Here is a 15,759-nt window from a genome sequence, read left to right as displayed (position 1 = left end):
GAAATAGAAACAGCATTAATTAGTCTGTGAGAAAGCTGGGTATACTCTGAGCTCTTGAGAGTAGGGAGCTTATCTTGTTCATCTCTGCATTCAAATTAATGAGCATGTGCACATATTTTGTGAAGATTCTGTTCTATGTGTTCTAGAACACTTACTCTGCGGGACATTACTCTCAACCTCCAATTTCCAGCATAGTCTACAAACATGAAGTTTCTAGGGCAGCCCAGGCAAACAGCATACCTGCGTGTATCTCACACCCCATTCTCTGGGAAGTGCCCCCAACCAAAGACTCTGCCAAAGGACCATGTAATCATTTCCCCTTGTGGCTGATCGGACCTAGGGAGCCCATCAGTTGACCAGTAACCAGATTCTCAGAGGGGCTTTGTTTTCTTGTACCCTCTAAAGCCATATGACTCAAAGTATAGCCCACAGATTGTTTGCTTCCAATCCATCAGGAAGTTAGTGCAGAAACTGAGTAAGCGTTTAGAAATTTTTATGGCTTGGAGTGCCTGGGTGGCTCAGTCGGTTAAGCGTCTGCCTTCAGCTCAGGTCATGATCCCAGCGTCCTGGGATCGAGCCCTGCATCAGGTTCCCCGCTCAGTGGGAAGCCTGCTTCTCCCTCTCCAGCCCGCCCCCCCGCTTGTGTTCCCTCTCTCGCTGTGTCTCTGTCAAATAAATAAAAATCTTTTTAAAAAAATAAACATTAAAAAGGCATTTTTATGGCTTATTTTGACAGTTGGTTATTGAATCTAATGATAATAAAATGTGGCTTGTGTTTTATATGTCTTTTCATGTCATTTTTCTGTTTTCTAAAAATACCAATACATGATGTATTAGAAATTTTAAAAAACAAGAACAACAACCAAAAACACCTGCCTGGTCCACCACAGTGAGTTTTGAGAAGCCCTGCTTTAAATCCTTACCTCCTTCCGTAGAGGAGGGGAGCCAGTTGCAGTGAGTTTCCTTATAAATAAGCTCTGACTGAAATACTGCAGGAGGGTTGGTTTAATGTGATGATAGGAGCAGTAACCTTTAGTGTCCTACCAAAGCTTGTGACCATGATTCAGGTAATGACAATGGACTCTGAACGGAAGAAACACTCAGATCACAGGAGGGAGGGGGAGAGAGGACCAATAAGGACTTGTCAACTATATTTCAAATAAAAAAGACTGATAAGAACTTGTTATCTCAAGATAGGTAAGAAATTGTGTAAACTGGAACCTATAAACAGAACCATATGGTTTGGAATTAAGTGGTATAATCACTTATGTTTACAGAGCATTTGACCATTTATGAAGCAATTTCACATATTTTATTTATTCCTCACAAAAACCCAACCGAGTAGGGAGAGGAGATACCATTCGTTTTCCAAACGAGTACACTGTGATTCAGAAAGATTAGTGACATGCCAGTGTCTCACGGAGCTGGAGTATTGTGATTCCAAAATCTAATGGGGCTTGTTGTTGCTTTGTCTCTAAGTTATGCCAGGTTCTGTCTCGGTCAGGCGTTCTCAGCCTTTACTGGGTCAGAAGCAGACTTCTGTAAGAAGCTGGTTATAGTTACGGACACACACACACACACACACACACACACACACACACACACACAGTGTTACAGTGTTGCTATACACATATAGCAGAATTTCAAAATCAACTTCAGGGGCCTCCTTAGACTCCACTTAAGAACTTCTGGGCCAAGAACACCAGTCCAGCCGGTGCGTCTCAGACATTTAGTACCAAATGGCAATGAATTTGCTCTGTCTGGTTATCCCCCACCGTCTTTAGTCATTTTCATTTTCTTTTTTTAAGATTTTATTTATTTATTTAACAGAGAGAGAGCACAAGCAGGGGGAGAAGCAGAGGGAGAAGCAGGCTTCCCACGGAGCAGGGAACCTGATGTGGGGCTCGATCCCAGGACCCTGGGATCATGACCTGAGCCAAAGGCAGACGCTTAACGACTGAGCCACCCAGGCGCCCCTCTAGTCATTTTCTTTTCGGACTCATCCACAAAACCATGCAGTACTACAGAGAACTCAGTGACACACGGGTTCACGAGAGCCAGTGGTGGAGAAAGGCTTCAGGAAGGAAGAAAGTGGCACTTAGCCTGAACTACAGGAGACGCCATCTGGCGTATTCAAAGAACATTGTGTTGGCCAAGTTGGTGAGAAGAAAAGGTTAGTGAGGAGGATTCATGGAAGATGAATTTGGAGATACAGCAAAAACTGGAGAGCCTTGAACAAGAAGCTAAAGCATATCGACTTTAAGCCTGTAAACCTTGGGGTGCCACATGCAAAATGGCATCTTGACATTACCCGGGCAGTGCCATGGAAGATGAGTTACAAGGAGAAGGTTTAGAAACAGGAAGCCTAGTTCAGGGATTTTACTACAACGTAGGAGTGAGCAGACGAGGGTTTGAATTCAGGGGGAGACAAGAGATGGGAGTAGAGGCAGAAATGAGAACATTTACAGAGGAAGAATGACAGGTCTGGATGGAGGATACCTCGAGGAAAGGGTTAAGTTGCCTCAAGATTTCCAGCCATGGAAGAATGAATTTGTTCAATATTGATTGTGACTACATAAATGATAAGAATGGGGAAGTGCAGGATTTCAAGCTCGCCTAAAAGGCCAAGGCCTGATTGATTCAACCAGTGAAGTTACAAGGAGCCACTTTTAGATTGAAAGAGTGTATTACTTAAAGACAGCAAAAAGAACCCAAAGGTGCAAGCTCCCTGTGATGTGTGCCTCAGACACTGAAAGGCACGCCAGCAAAACCAAAGGGGCCAGGTGACTGCAGGGCGAACGAAGCAGCCCCCTGCTGGGGAGCGAGTACACCCGCCCCGCCCCCGCAGGGAAGTGGCTTGAAACTCTGACACCCATGCCTCACCAGGACCTCACAGAAAGGAGACATCTTCTCATGACAGCTTCCCAGGAGAAAGAAGGCCAACAGAAGATGGCCTTGCGCCAGCTTCTTGCAGACCTCCCCTCCCCTTGTGTCTGCGAGGATCACAAGGCAGCCTCTGCCAAGACGCAGCAAGGGAGCGGTTCAAGCCTCAGCCTTAGTCGGTTAGTCCAAGGTCAACACAGTACCACAGCAGGGCGCTTCCTCCACATGAGGGGCGCTGGTTTCGAGCAACAGAAGATGAGCGTGGTTCTAGACACTCTCTCTGCAGACTGTGAAGTTACCGTAGGACAGGCACATAGGACGGGTCAAGGCCGGCGCGGAGCTGGCGTGTAGGTGTGTGGTCACTGGCGGAGCAGAGGGGGTACGACTGAGTGCGCTTCGGCTCCAGGTCCGGGGTTCGGCCTCTGTCACTTCATTGCCATGGGTTCCAGGCACTGTGGCTGTCAAGCTATGGATTTTGCTCCCGAATCAGCGGCTTCCCACATGGGTCTGTTTCTCCGCCAGGTCCGCCACGGCGGAGCCGGCCAGAGCTCGCTGGTCACACAGCCCGGGGGGAGGAGGGACACCGGCCGGGGCTGGGGGTCCCTTGCACGTGGTGCCCAAGTCCCCAGGAGAGCGTTCTGAGGGGCAGAGCCAGGCAGGAGCCCTAGCTCCTTTTGTGAGCTCGCCTGAGAAGTCACGCAGGGTCACTCCTATCACTGTCTATCACCAAGGTGGTGACAAAACTGCCAAGTCTCAACAAAATGAGAAATAGGCTCTGCCTCTTAGTGAGGGTGTGGGAAGGTTCTGGAAGAGCAGGCGGGAATGGAAAGAGGGCTGTGGCCATTTTGGGAATCTCTCTCTCTGTTGGTAGAATACACATAACATAAAATGTATTGTTTTAACCATTTCTTTTAAGATTTTATTTATTTATTTGTGAGACACAGAGAGAGAGCACAAGCAGGGGGAGAAGCAGAGGGAGAGAGAGAAGCAGACTCCCCGCTGAGCAGGGAGCCCGATGCAGGGCTCGATCCCAGTACCCTGGGATCATGACCTGAGCCGAAGGCAGACCCTTCACCGACTGAGCCACCCAGGCGTCCTCAACCATTTTTAAGCGTGCAACGCAGTGGTCTAAGTACATTCCCATTGTTGTGCGACCATCACCAGAGCTTTTTCATCTTCCCTAACTGAAACCCCCACCCACGAAACACTAACTCCCTCTTCCCTGCTTCTTCCAGCCCCTGCGAGCCACTCTGCTGCCCTCCAGCCTCATGCATGTGCCTGTTCTGCGTACCTCATATAGGTAGCATCAGACACTTTTGTCCTTTTGCGTCTGGCTCACTTCACATAGCATAACGCTTCCAGGGTTCTAATGTGATCTCTTGAGCCCGTGTTCCTCACCTACAAAAAAAAAAAAAAAAAGGAGAATAGAACCCGCTTCTCAGGGTTGCTTGGAAGACGTAATAAGGTAAGACGTGTTATGGTCTGCAGTGTCGTGACCCCATGGAAATGCCTACAACCACTGCAGTCATTCTCTGACCAGGAGGTGAGCAAACCTGCAGACAAAGCCAATAGGCCAGGAATGGCAGTGTGGAAGGAAGGGAAGACCCATTGATGACAGTATTGATGCACTGAGTCAGTCAATGCTGGAACTGCCCTACCTTGGGACTACTTGGTGTGTGAGATGAAAAATCTCCCAATTTTTTTAAGTTGGGTTTTCTGTTCATCGGCATCAAAAGCAGCGTCCTCACTAATATGTACGTAGAGTCTGGTACGTTACCAGGAACATAATAGGTAGGAATCAATATTGGTGATGATGATGATGATCATGATGGTGATGATCATGGGATGATGGTGGTGATGATGATAGTGGGTGGGTTCCTGGAGGGCAGAATGCTAAGCTAAGAATAGCAGGGACCCTGGACTCTCAACTTTAAGGGGGCGTGGACAAGTAGAATCAACAGAGGATGAAATGACAAATAACCAAAGAAAAGGGGAAGTGAAGTATGATGCAAGCCAAGGAGATGAGAAATACCCATATACGAGGGAAGGCTCTACCATGTAGAATGCTGCAGAGTGAAAGTTCTTCCTCTCATCTTAGTGGACTTCAGAGGGGCCCAAACTGGACACACAAAGGCCCAGATGGATGTATTTATTGATGCCCCCTGAGATGTTCTTCTAGACTACTGATTCTCAAAGTGCGGTCCCCAGATCTGCAGTATCAGCAACACCTGAGAACTTGCTAGAAATGCAAAGTCCCAAGACCTACTAAACCCAAAACTCTGGGGATAGAGCCCAGGGATCTGTTTTAACAAGTCCTTCAGGTGACTGAAATGCCTCTAATATCTGAGAATCATCCAGACTAAATACCTAGGTGCTAGGGAATTTGCCCCTAAGGATGTCGTGTCCTACGAAGAAAGGGAGAAAGAGAGACAACTAAATCCCAGGGCAAAATCAGTCCCTTTGAGGGGTTGACGAGGGGTATGGAGGTTTTCTCTGTGCAAGGTTGAAGAAAGGGCTCTCTCCTCCCAGTAAAATCAGATGGACCCAGAAGAGAAAGGATAGGCTAAACTCCAGAATGCTTCAAGAGGATGCCTGTGGAGGACTTAACTTTTGCTTTTGCTTTTTTCCTAGGACTCTGGAAATAGTCGTGTTTAGCATCAGGTGTTAAATATTACTTTTTTGCTCTGTTATAAATTCCTCTGTCTGGCCCCAAACATAGAACAGTCTTTTATGCACGTTGGAGCTTGTATTCGAGATGTTCATTCACAGAGTTGATGAACATTTCTTGTGCATCTACTATGTCCCAGGCGCTTTGCTGCTGTTTACGAAATAGCCGAGAACAAGAGAGACAAGAACTCCTGCTCTCTTGGGGCGTCTGGGTGGCTCAGTCGTTAAGCGTCTGCCTTCAGCTCAGGTCATGATCCCGGGTCCTGGGATCGAGCCCCGCACCGGGCTCCCTGCTCCGCGGGAAGCCTGCTTCTCCCTCTCCCGCTTCCCCTGCTTGTGTTCCCTTTCTCGCTGCGTCTCTCTCTGTTAAATAATGCTCTCAGGGAGCTTTCTGGAGGGAAATGAGAGAGGAGGACTAAAGGGGAGCGTGGCCTTCCTCACATTACCTTACACTTGAAATAAAATCCAAAACTCTGCCACAATGTCCTCCAGACGACAGACACATTCCTGCCACAGGGCCTTTGCTCTTCTCCCCAAGCTTGGCTTCACATGGTCTGACCCTCTATGTCACTTCATTCTGGATGTTGATCAGATGTCGCCCCATCAGAGGGGTCTTCCCTGAACATCTTATCTGGCCCACCACATACACACATAAATCTATCACACTATGTCCTAACCTTGCTTTATTTTATCGCATTTTTCCCTAACTAACATTTATCTGTGTTGTCTATTCCCTCTACTAGAACGTAGACTCCAGGAAGGCAGGGATTTGGGGTTTTTTTTTTCCACTGCTGTATCCCCAGCATGAGAACAGTACCTGGCATATAGTAAGAATTCCCAAAAGTATTCACTGAATGAATAAGCCACCCCTCCATGAGGCCAGTGCGGTAACAGTAGTATTGTAGGGAGGGATCTGGAGTCAGAGTTCCACGCAAAGAGCCACTCTAATGACCCACAGAGGCATATCTGCTGGGGCAGGGGCGGGACGAGTGTCCTAAATAGAGCAACAGAAGATGACCTATGACCCAGGGAGGCACGCCCTTGGGCTCCGCCAGATTTGGCAAGTTGGTGGCGCTTTCACTATTGTTGCTTTGTTAAGGAACACAGGGCCTACTTGGCAGCGCATGGGAGAGGAACTACCTCATGGAAAGAGACCGATCAAAAATACAACAGAGAAGAGACCACTGTGGGATACAACTCCAGCATCTTTCTTCTAGTCTCTGCCTCACCGTTAAGCTGGGGGGGGTGGGGATCATCACTTCTAGTATTCTCTCCTTTTTCCCATGGCAAAGCCTGCTGTTTCCTAAGTGTCCAACAGCACCTAATACTGTTGTACTGAGTTTCTGGTTATTGGCCACCTTCCAGAGACGTGACAAATGAAAGGTCACTTACATGTCACTGTTCGAATGTGCTAAAGGAATACCCAACTGTTAGACATCAAGAGTAATGTCTCATTATGAGTCATCAAGGAATGCAGAAGCAAAACAGAAACCACCCCACCTCACAGGCAGGACTCCTGGGAATAGAACAGAGGTCTACCCGTACAATAGGACAAAATTGCACAGCCACCCCACAAGAGGGAAATAAATGCAGAAGCTTTTTTGTTTACATTTCATAGAATTCTATTTCTGACTAAAGATATTTGGCACTTCTTATATCATGAGCAAATTTCGATTTGTATTTTTAAAAAATAACTTTCAAAAACAGCAGCAGAGCACAGACTGCATTCAGCCTTTTCTTTAGGTGTTGCATCAAGAGGTGTCATTCCTTTCTAAATGAGTGTTTTATAAAGTGGGAATGCATTTCGGAGCCTTTTCTTTTTTAAAAGGAGCAGTTTCTGCTAACGAAGCATTGATTTGGTTTGGCATTTTAAGAACTTAGATTCTGGGAGCACCCCTGGCTGGCTCAGTTGGTGAAGCATGTGATTCCCGATCTCAGGGTTGTGAGTTTGAGCCCCATGTTGGGTGTAGAGATTACTTAAAAATAAAACAAATTTAAACAAAGAATTTAGTTTCTGTGCAACCAACAGGTGACGCTACTCTTTGTGTCACTTCAAGAGTTATTGTATTTGGTAGTTCCAGGAGCATCAGGGAAATAATCCAATATTATTAATGGATATTGGCAGTGAGGTTCAAATGCTGTTGTGTGTGTGTGTAAATCTTTTACATAGAAAAGATGAATGTAAAATTGCAAGCTGAGTAGTTTTTTCATATGAACATTTTTCCCTACCCTCAAGAGTAGAATAACAGTAATTGCACAGAACAAAAAATAAATTAACATAGATGCCAGCCAACCTGAAACCGGTATGTAAGTGTTCAAGGAGAAAAAAAAAAAAGGAGAGCATTATGGCAGCTTTGTGTTTTTTTTTCCAAAGATGACCACAGCATTATTTCCCATTCTACATGCTTAGTTACATTCGGTGTATATGGTCTAAACACACCAGTTAAAAACAGAGATTGTCAGATTGCAAAAAGAAGCAAGAACCAAATACATGCTGTCTTATAGGAAATACACTTCAAATATAATGACATAGGTTAAAAGCAAAAGGATGGAAAAAAGATATGCCATGCTAACATTAATCAAAAGAAAGCTAGAGTGTCTTTATTAATATCAGACAAGTGGTTTCCAGAGCAAAGAATTTTAGCAGGGACATAAAGGGTTGCTTCATAAGGATAAAAGGGTCACCTCAACGAAAGGACATAAAAATCCTAAATAGTTAGGTGCTTAATAAGAGAGCTTCAAATTTCATAAAACAAAGACTGATAAAAAAGAAAGTAAATACACCCACGGTTTTAGTCAAAGATTATAACACCCTTCTCCCAATAACTGATACAACAAGTAAACATGAATCAGTAAGGATATAAATAAAGGACTTGAACACTATCAACCAACTTGACCGAGTGACATTTATAGAACACTCCACCCAGCAACAGCAGTATACACAATCTTTTCAAGTGCACATGAACATTTTCCAAGTTAGATCATATTCTGAGTCATAAATCAAAACTTGCTGAATTTCAAACAATTCAAACAATGCAAAGTATATTTCAGACCACAGTGGAATTAAATTAAAAGCCAATAGCGGAAAGATATCTGGAAAACCCCCCAAATACGTAAAAACTTAAAAAACACACTTCTAAATAACTGATGGGTCAAAGAAGAAATAAGGGAAACTAAAAGTATTTTGAACTGAATAAAAATGAAAGCATGGAGGTCCACACATAGGAATCTTGGAAGGTGCAATTCCCTCCTAACAGTAAGTACAAAGCTGACAGATTGAATGATCAGCCACTCTTCTTGGACCCATACGAGAGGGGAGTACGCAGGGCCAACTGCTGTCCCCAAGATTGGAGACACAGACGACAAACAAGGAATCATGACTTCTGAAGGCAGAGACTCACCAATGGAACCACTGCTGGAGTAGAAACACCTGGAGTGTAACTGATGAACTGCTGGAGGCTCGGGTAGATGACTCTGAAGGTTAAAAACTCCAAGGGGCCCAGTCATAGGGGGACTCCCACCACATTGTGAAGATTTACCTCCAAGAGCTCACTCAGGTTCCCACAGCAAATACTGGAGAAAAATCCTCTTGAGCTTCCAGGAGGTAGGGGGAAGAGGGACCATTTTGAAATGCAGCAAGTCACTCTGCTCTTCTTAACAAGGCCTGTCCTCAGGAGAAACTATTTAACCACAGCCTACCCTGCTGGGGTTTTATCAGAGCCTAGCAGATCTGGGGGCAGAGAAACAGCCCATTCCAGACCCCTCTAGCCATCCTGTTCTACTTGGGGGGAGCAGAATAAAACCGAGAAATACTTGTGAGGCTCACAGCCCAGAGGCGGGGCCTCACCCAAGGCTGAGATCTCATCACAGGGCTACGGAACATGGCTCCCCCCCCACACACCAAAGGCCTATCTACAGCAATTCCTTTCACCTTCACCTAGCACGCCGAGTGTGGCTAGCCAGAAAAAGTTACAAAGCATGCCAAAAGGCAAACAACACAATCTGAAGAGATAGAGCAGACATGGCAGGGATGTTGGAATTATCAGGCTGGGAATTTAAAACAACTATAATTAATTAGCTAAGGGCTTCGAGAGATAAAGTAGATGGCATACGGGGACGATGGGCACTGTAAACAGAGAGATGGAATTCCTTATAAAGAACCAAAAAGATGGGGCACTTGGGTGGCTCAGTCGGTTAAGTGTCTGCCTGCCAGGGTCCTGGGATCGAGCTCCGCACCGGGCTCCCTGCTCAGCGGGCAGCCTGCCTCTCTCTCTCTCCCTTTGCCTGCCGCTCTGCCTAGGTGTGCTCTGTCAAAAAATAAAATCTTAAAAAGAAACAGTCCCACCACCTCTGTGCTGACAGCACATGGTGCACGGTGACACAATTCTGCTAACAGCCTGGAGTTTGGATTCGACAGGCTGGGGGACACTGTCCCAACAGGACTGCCCTTGCGTCAGACAGCAGCCACACTTCGGGGGTCCCCAGGCCACCGACACTTCTGACTGGCAAATCCAGAAGGTAATGCTAACCTTGAAAATGAAAGTTATATTACCAGTAAAAATAGATTTATTCAGGAATAGCAGAGAATTGCAATTTGGGACACACAAGTCATGGCAAAACTACACACAAGTCCTGAGAGCAGAAGGGAGGAACATTCTTTGATAGTGCAAAGGTGGTGGGGTGGGGTTTGGGAGGGCTGTTATAAACAAAAGTCCGTTGGCGTCAACTGGGAGTTCCAAGTGTAATGGCTTTTCACCAGCTGAGTTGTAATGGTCTCTCATTGGCTGGGCTGTTGCCGGGGAAGGAGAAAATCTCTCTTCCTCCTGCTGCGGTAGTGAAGTGTGACAGATTGAATGGTCAGCCACTCTTCTTGGACCCATACGAGAGGGGAGTATGCAGGGCTGTTGCCAATGCAAGGTATTCTCTTCCCACTGGGTCTGCAAAGGGCTGCAAGGAGTGGTACAGCATGAGAGCTCCCCCTTCCAGCCTCCCGACTCCATTTTTTTAAAAAAGATTTATGAGAGAAAGAGAGAAGGAGCCCAAGCAGGGGAAGGAGCAGAGGGAGAGGGACAAGCAGACTCCGTGCTGAGCATGGGACCCGAGGCGGGGCTCAATCCCACAACCCTGAGATCATGACCTGAGCTGAAACCAAGTGTTGGACGCTTAACCAACTGAGCCATCCAGGTGCCTCCCAACTCCATTTCAAATGAATTTCCAGGGCTCGGGGCTCAACTGGAGCGCCCGGAATTCCAGTGCACAGAAGCACTTCCTTTATTCAGCTGTGCAGCTCCTGTGGTGTCTTAGTCTGAGATGCTGTAACAAAAGTACCAGAAACTGGGTGGCTTAACTCACAAACATTTATTTCTCACAGTTCTGAAGGCTGGAAGATCCAGCCAAGATCCAGGGCTGGTTGATTCAAAGTCTGGTGAGGAACGGCCTCCTGGTTCAGAGCTGTCTTCCTGCTATGTCCCCACATGGCTGAAGGGGTGAGGGAGCTCTACGGGAGTCTCTTTATAGGGGCACTAACCTCATTCATGAGGGCTCTGCTTTTATGACCTAATCCCCCCAACCCTACCATCGCACCGAGGGTTAGGTTTCAACATATGATTGTTGAAGCAACAGAAACATCCAGTCTATGACACAGGACTTCCCTCGGGCTCAAGAATTCACGAAAACAAAACAAAAACAAAATTCACGAGAACTCCCAGAACTCAGGAAGTGCTATACTTTTCAGTGTGTGTAGACAATGCATACAATGTCTGGGCTGCAAGAAAAAGTACCAGATACCACTTTGTTACATTCACAGATTCTAAGGTAGGTCAACCAGCCTTAGCCCTAGTAGTTCTTGTCGGTTTCAAAAGATCGGTGCCTACAGCCCTAATGGTCTCCTGAAGAGTCGACTCCTTAAAAAAATCAGCTCATGAAATAATAGCTCAAATACTCTGAATTAACTAAAGTCAATAGTGGGGGGGGAGGCAGGATAAAGAAATGATGTCCCAATATTAGTTACAGGTCGCAGATCCATTTCAGAGTAATTAAACCAGAGCACTGACCGGTCTTGAATAATACAAACACCTGACCCTGACCTGCTCGTGCCAGAGTGACTGAGTCAGTCCCTGACACCTGCATCTGGGGTCGTAGTTTTCTGTTTGTGTTTCTGGGGATTTCTGACTCTTCCCCAGGGCACCAGGGAGCATCTAGGAGGCATCTCCTCCTAGATGGCAAGAGTAGTGAGCAGAGGAATCCAATACCTCCTCACCTGACTGATTTTGCAAAACAAGAAATCAGATGAATACAAAGTTGCCCCAACTTTGAGGACTGTGCACTCGGCAGTGGCGAGGGAACTTACGTCCCACCATCCCATACGCACACAGGATGGCTCAAGACAGCAAGGGTTTCCATCTCCAGAGCCCCTTGCACAGAGCTCAGTGTGGGCTACCCACTTGCCTCTCTCACACAGAGGGAAGTATCCGCCCCATCCCGAGGCCGGGACAACACGCGGGGGAAGTGCGCTCTGTTGCTCTGAGGTCCACAGAAGAGAGCCACAGCAGGACCCACGGATTCCCCGCCAGCGTTCTCCTCCTCAGCCCAGCTGTCTCCCAAGCCAAATGGGCTTCAGGCAAGGCTTTTGTTTCAGAGGATCAATGAAGATGCTTTTGACCTGGGCCAACAGCAGAGAAGAATCACCAAAGAACTCTTCTTCCCAGGATCAAAGGAAGAACACTTAAAAAAAAAACACATCTCGGCTACTGCAGGGATCTCTTCCCTACAAAGATGATCTCCCTTCCAAGGAAGTGGAAGTCCTTGCCGGGGGACGACACAGATCAACACACCCATCAGGAATTTCCAGGGCTCGGGGCTCAACCGGAGCGCCCCGGAATTCCAGTGCAAGGCCAGAGATGTGTTACATTCTCAAATATTCATAGAAGAGGTCTGGAGTCCCCACGTCCCCAATGGTGACCTCTTTTTTATACCGCGAAGAGCCTGATCTGAGCTCCCCGTCTTAGGAAAGTCCAGAGCAGGATTCGTTTCACCAACAGGAGGCTAAATTCCTCCCACTTTTGGATTGGGAATTTATATCCTAACAACATCAGGATATAAGGAGCTTGGGAAATTCTGGCAGTCCATTCCTTCCTTCCCCTTCATGGACTGGGGTTATTTTCACTGCACAGAAGCACTGCAGGAAAGTTAGCCCCTTGTGCTTGAGCCCTGTAGCGTGTTCTCTCCCTGGCCCTTAAGGTCTCTGGCTCCCCTAGCCTGGTTAACCCCCCCATCTGGAATTAGCTCCAAGGAGGCAAAGAGAAGGGGCTAGAGCCAGTGGCGGGCATCTGACTCCCGTGAGGGCCAGCCCCAGGTGCGCAGCCTGTGGCCAGGGGTAAACAAGAATGCTGACGTTTCCTAGGACCTGCCAGAAGATGCTTTGGGCCACAGGTAGTCACCCCAGCAGGTGAGCTAGCGTGGTCGTGAGGCTGCCCCACACGACCTGTCCGTGTGATTACAGGCTACGGACAGCAAGCCTAGCTGTCCACTCAACTGTGCTGGCCACCGTGGGATCTCCACCAGCCAGTCCAGGATCTCACAGTCCTGGGGAGGAGAGGCTACCATGGAGCCCAGTTACCAGTAAGAAGGCAAGACGACACTCTACAAGAGCAAAACCACCACGCTCTGTCAACCCAGAGCAGGTTCGCTCTTGCCCCGTGGAGTTCCTTGCCCCAAAGCCTAAGCTATGGGAAGGAGGCCTCCCCAAGGCTCTGTGGGTACAGCCAAAGAATGTCAGCCAAGAGTGGGAAATGGGAGGGGTTTGCATCTGTGGGACCTGGGTCACCTTGACCTTGAATCACAAATTCCACAAAGGCTGATTCAAAACCTTAGCCTGAAAAGTCTCCTATTGCACTGAACATTTGAAAGCCATCGACGGGGTGTGAGGTCCAAGGAGAGGAAGGGGAGCAGGGCTATTTGCCAGTGAAGGGAGAGGACACACTCCTTCCAGCAACTCTGATCTGGGTGGAGACCTGCCATGGGTAGTTTCTCTTAAGGACAGAAAACAACCAGGGTCTGAGCATACACCCGAATGCCCACATACATGTGGGCAGGTGGAGTGGAAGGGGGGTGAATAATTGAAATTCAATTACTTTGGAATTTTTAAACAATCCATTGAGTTGAATAGCCCTATAGGGAAGAATCAAAATGCTAAGATCCGAAGGCTGATCCAGAGAGCAAAGGGGCTCACACCACGTCGCCTGAGGAGCGCACAGTGGCTACAGGTTCCAAGAGGAAAGGGAGCTAACGATTTTACCCCCCAAAGCCCAGTCCCACTGCCAGCAGCCAGAGACCTACCAGAACAAGGGGGAGGAGGTCACCCTGCCCTGATGGGCACCAGGAGGTGGCAATGCTTCCTGGCCCACCACGCAATCACCCCCATCCCCTCCCCTGGCCAGATCTCTCCTCTTACCCCATCCCCCGGCCCCAGCCTCCCACCAGATCCCCTCCCACACTTTCAACCCCTGGTCCCTCAGAGGTCCCCCTGCAGCTCCGTCCCCCACAGTCTGGGGCCCGCAAAGGCCCGCGTCCGGGGCCTGCCTACTTGTAGGAGCAGATGGAGAGCATGGCACCGGCAGAGAACACCCAGAAGGCCGGGTATACGGCTTCCGTGAAGTCCACCTTGAACTTATACATCAGGTGGACCTTGTCGGTGACAGCAAAGAAGATGACGAAGCCATGGTCACAGTTGAGAAGCACACCGACCCGCGTGGCCTTGGTGAAGGGCAGCGTCTTCTCCACGTTGTTGTGCCATGCAGAGATCTTGGTGTTGAACCACTCCACGCACCACGAGGCACTGTTGCGGCCGAGCCGGCTCTCGGGGCCCTGGCGTGGCATGCTGCCGTAGCAGATGCCCACCCCACAGAAGTGGCTCTTCTGCAGCTCCACCTCCCAGTAGTGGATCCCTTTCTTGTAGCAGTGCAGGCCCAGAACCTGAGAGCAGTACACGAACCTCTTGGGATGGGGCTGGTAGTTCAGGGATGAGTCGGCCACAGAGGCGACTGTGTAGTTCTCCGACAGAGCCACCTTGTTGTGGGCAGTGTTGTAGTCCAGGCTGAATTTAATGGCATCTAAGAAAGCATTACCCAAGGGATCAATTACAAGGTGCCCAAAGTGCTCTCACGTTTAAACCTTTCCCCACCTGGTAGGACTTATTTATTTTAGCCATCCATCCATCCATCCATCCATCTACCCACCCATCCACCCATCCATCATCCATACACACATCCATCCATCCATTCTATCCAGCCAGCCTGACATGTGTCCATCTATCTATCAATCCAGCCAACTGTCCATCTGTCACCCATCTGTCTATTCATTCACCCAAAGCCATTTACCAAGCACCTGATTCTGGGCAAGACACCCAACTCTGACCAGACATGGTACCCAGCCTCATGGCAAGGCAAGCCCATCAGTGACAACACCGTGAGGCCTAACTCTGCCAAACAGGTGGGTGCGCTGCTCTAGGGACAAGTGGCTCTACTTGAAGGGTGGGGGGAGAACAGGGGAACATTTCACAAGTGGGCTGGAATTTGAGCTGAGCAACAGGAAGCTGAGAAAAATTAAACAAAAGCAAGCAGAGTGGGGTGAGGCTATTCTGGGCAGAAGGGACAGCAAGAGCAAAGCCTGGAGTCATAAGGATGGTGAGCATGTACTGGGACCAGAAAAGGCCGGGCAGCTGGGAGAGAGGTCCTAGCAGGAGAAGGGAGACAGGTTGGGGCCACAGGGCAGAGAGCTAAAGGGTCTAGACTTTACTCGGTGGGCAGCAGGGAGCCAAACACAGCAATCATCTGAATATTCCTGGTTGGGACACTCACATGGCCTCCCTACCCTTCCTGCCACACTTCCTCCAACCAGTTCCAGGAGATCTGAAGACTAAGCTCAGCTGCATGTTGTCCCCATGCTCAACCTTCTTCCTGGGACACATTCATCTCTGCCCCTCCCCTCCCAGGAGACCCTGGACCGTGGGGGAGAGGTCCCAGGGCAGCCCAGCAGAGGGGAAATCCCTAGCTTGGGACCTTGGAAACCACGAGACCCGGGTTTTTGCCACCGCCTGCCACTCCCTTGCTAGGTGGCTCAGGGCAGGATGCTTTTCACAGAGGCCTGAGGTTCCCCCCACCCCAGCAAGGGGGCAAGATGAACAGAGGAGGGAAAATGTTCTCCGAGGTC

At 48.5% G+C, this 15,759-nt stretch overlaps 1 protein-coding gene across 6 annotated transcripts in view; it reads right to left on the bottom strand.

Moving 5' to 3' along the window:
• TRIM25 (tripartite motif containing 25) overlaps window positions 1-15,759 on the bottom strand; it is a 55,155-nt gene that overhangs the window by 22,294 nt on the left and 17,102 nt on the right. For 3 of the 6 annotated variants that reach the window (XR_003525144.2, XM_027624771.2, XM_027624772.2), the window contains exon 9: window positions 14,135-14,660. Coding sequence is in view for 4 of the 6 variants with exons in the window: in XM_027624771.2 (XP_027480572.1) it covers window positions 14,135-14,660 (526 nt within the window). In the remaining 2 variants the exon portion in view is untranslated. Of the gene's footprint in view, window positions 1-3; window positions 3,745-3,865; window positions 4,282-8,129; window positions 14,661-15,759 lie in introns of those variants that run through there. The other 3 variants (XR_003525145.2, XM_027624774.2, XM_027624773.2) reach the window with 3 other exon arrangements.

Source organism: Zalophus californianus, chromosome 16 (genome assembly GCF_009762305.2).
Source record: "Zalophus californianus isolate mZalCal1 chromosome 16, mZalCal1.pri.v2, whole genome shotgun sequence".
In the NCBI taxonomy this organism is placed as follows: domain Eukaryota; kingdom Metazoa; phylum Chordata; class Mammalia; order Carnivora; family Otariidae; genus Zalophus; species Zalophus californianus.
Note: the sequence above shows the minus strand (reverse complement) of the source record. Positions and strands in the feature narration are given on the sequence as shown.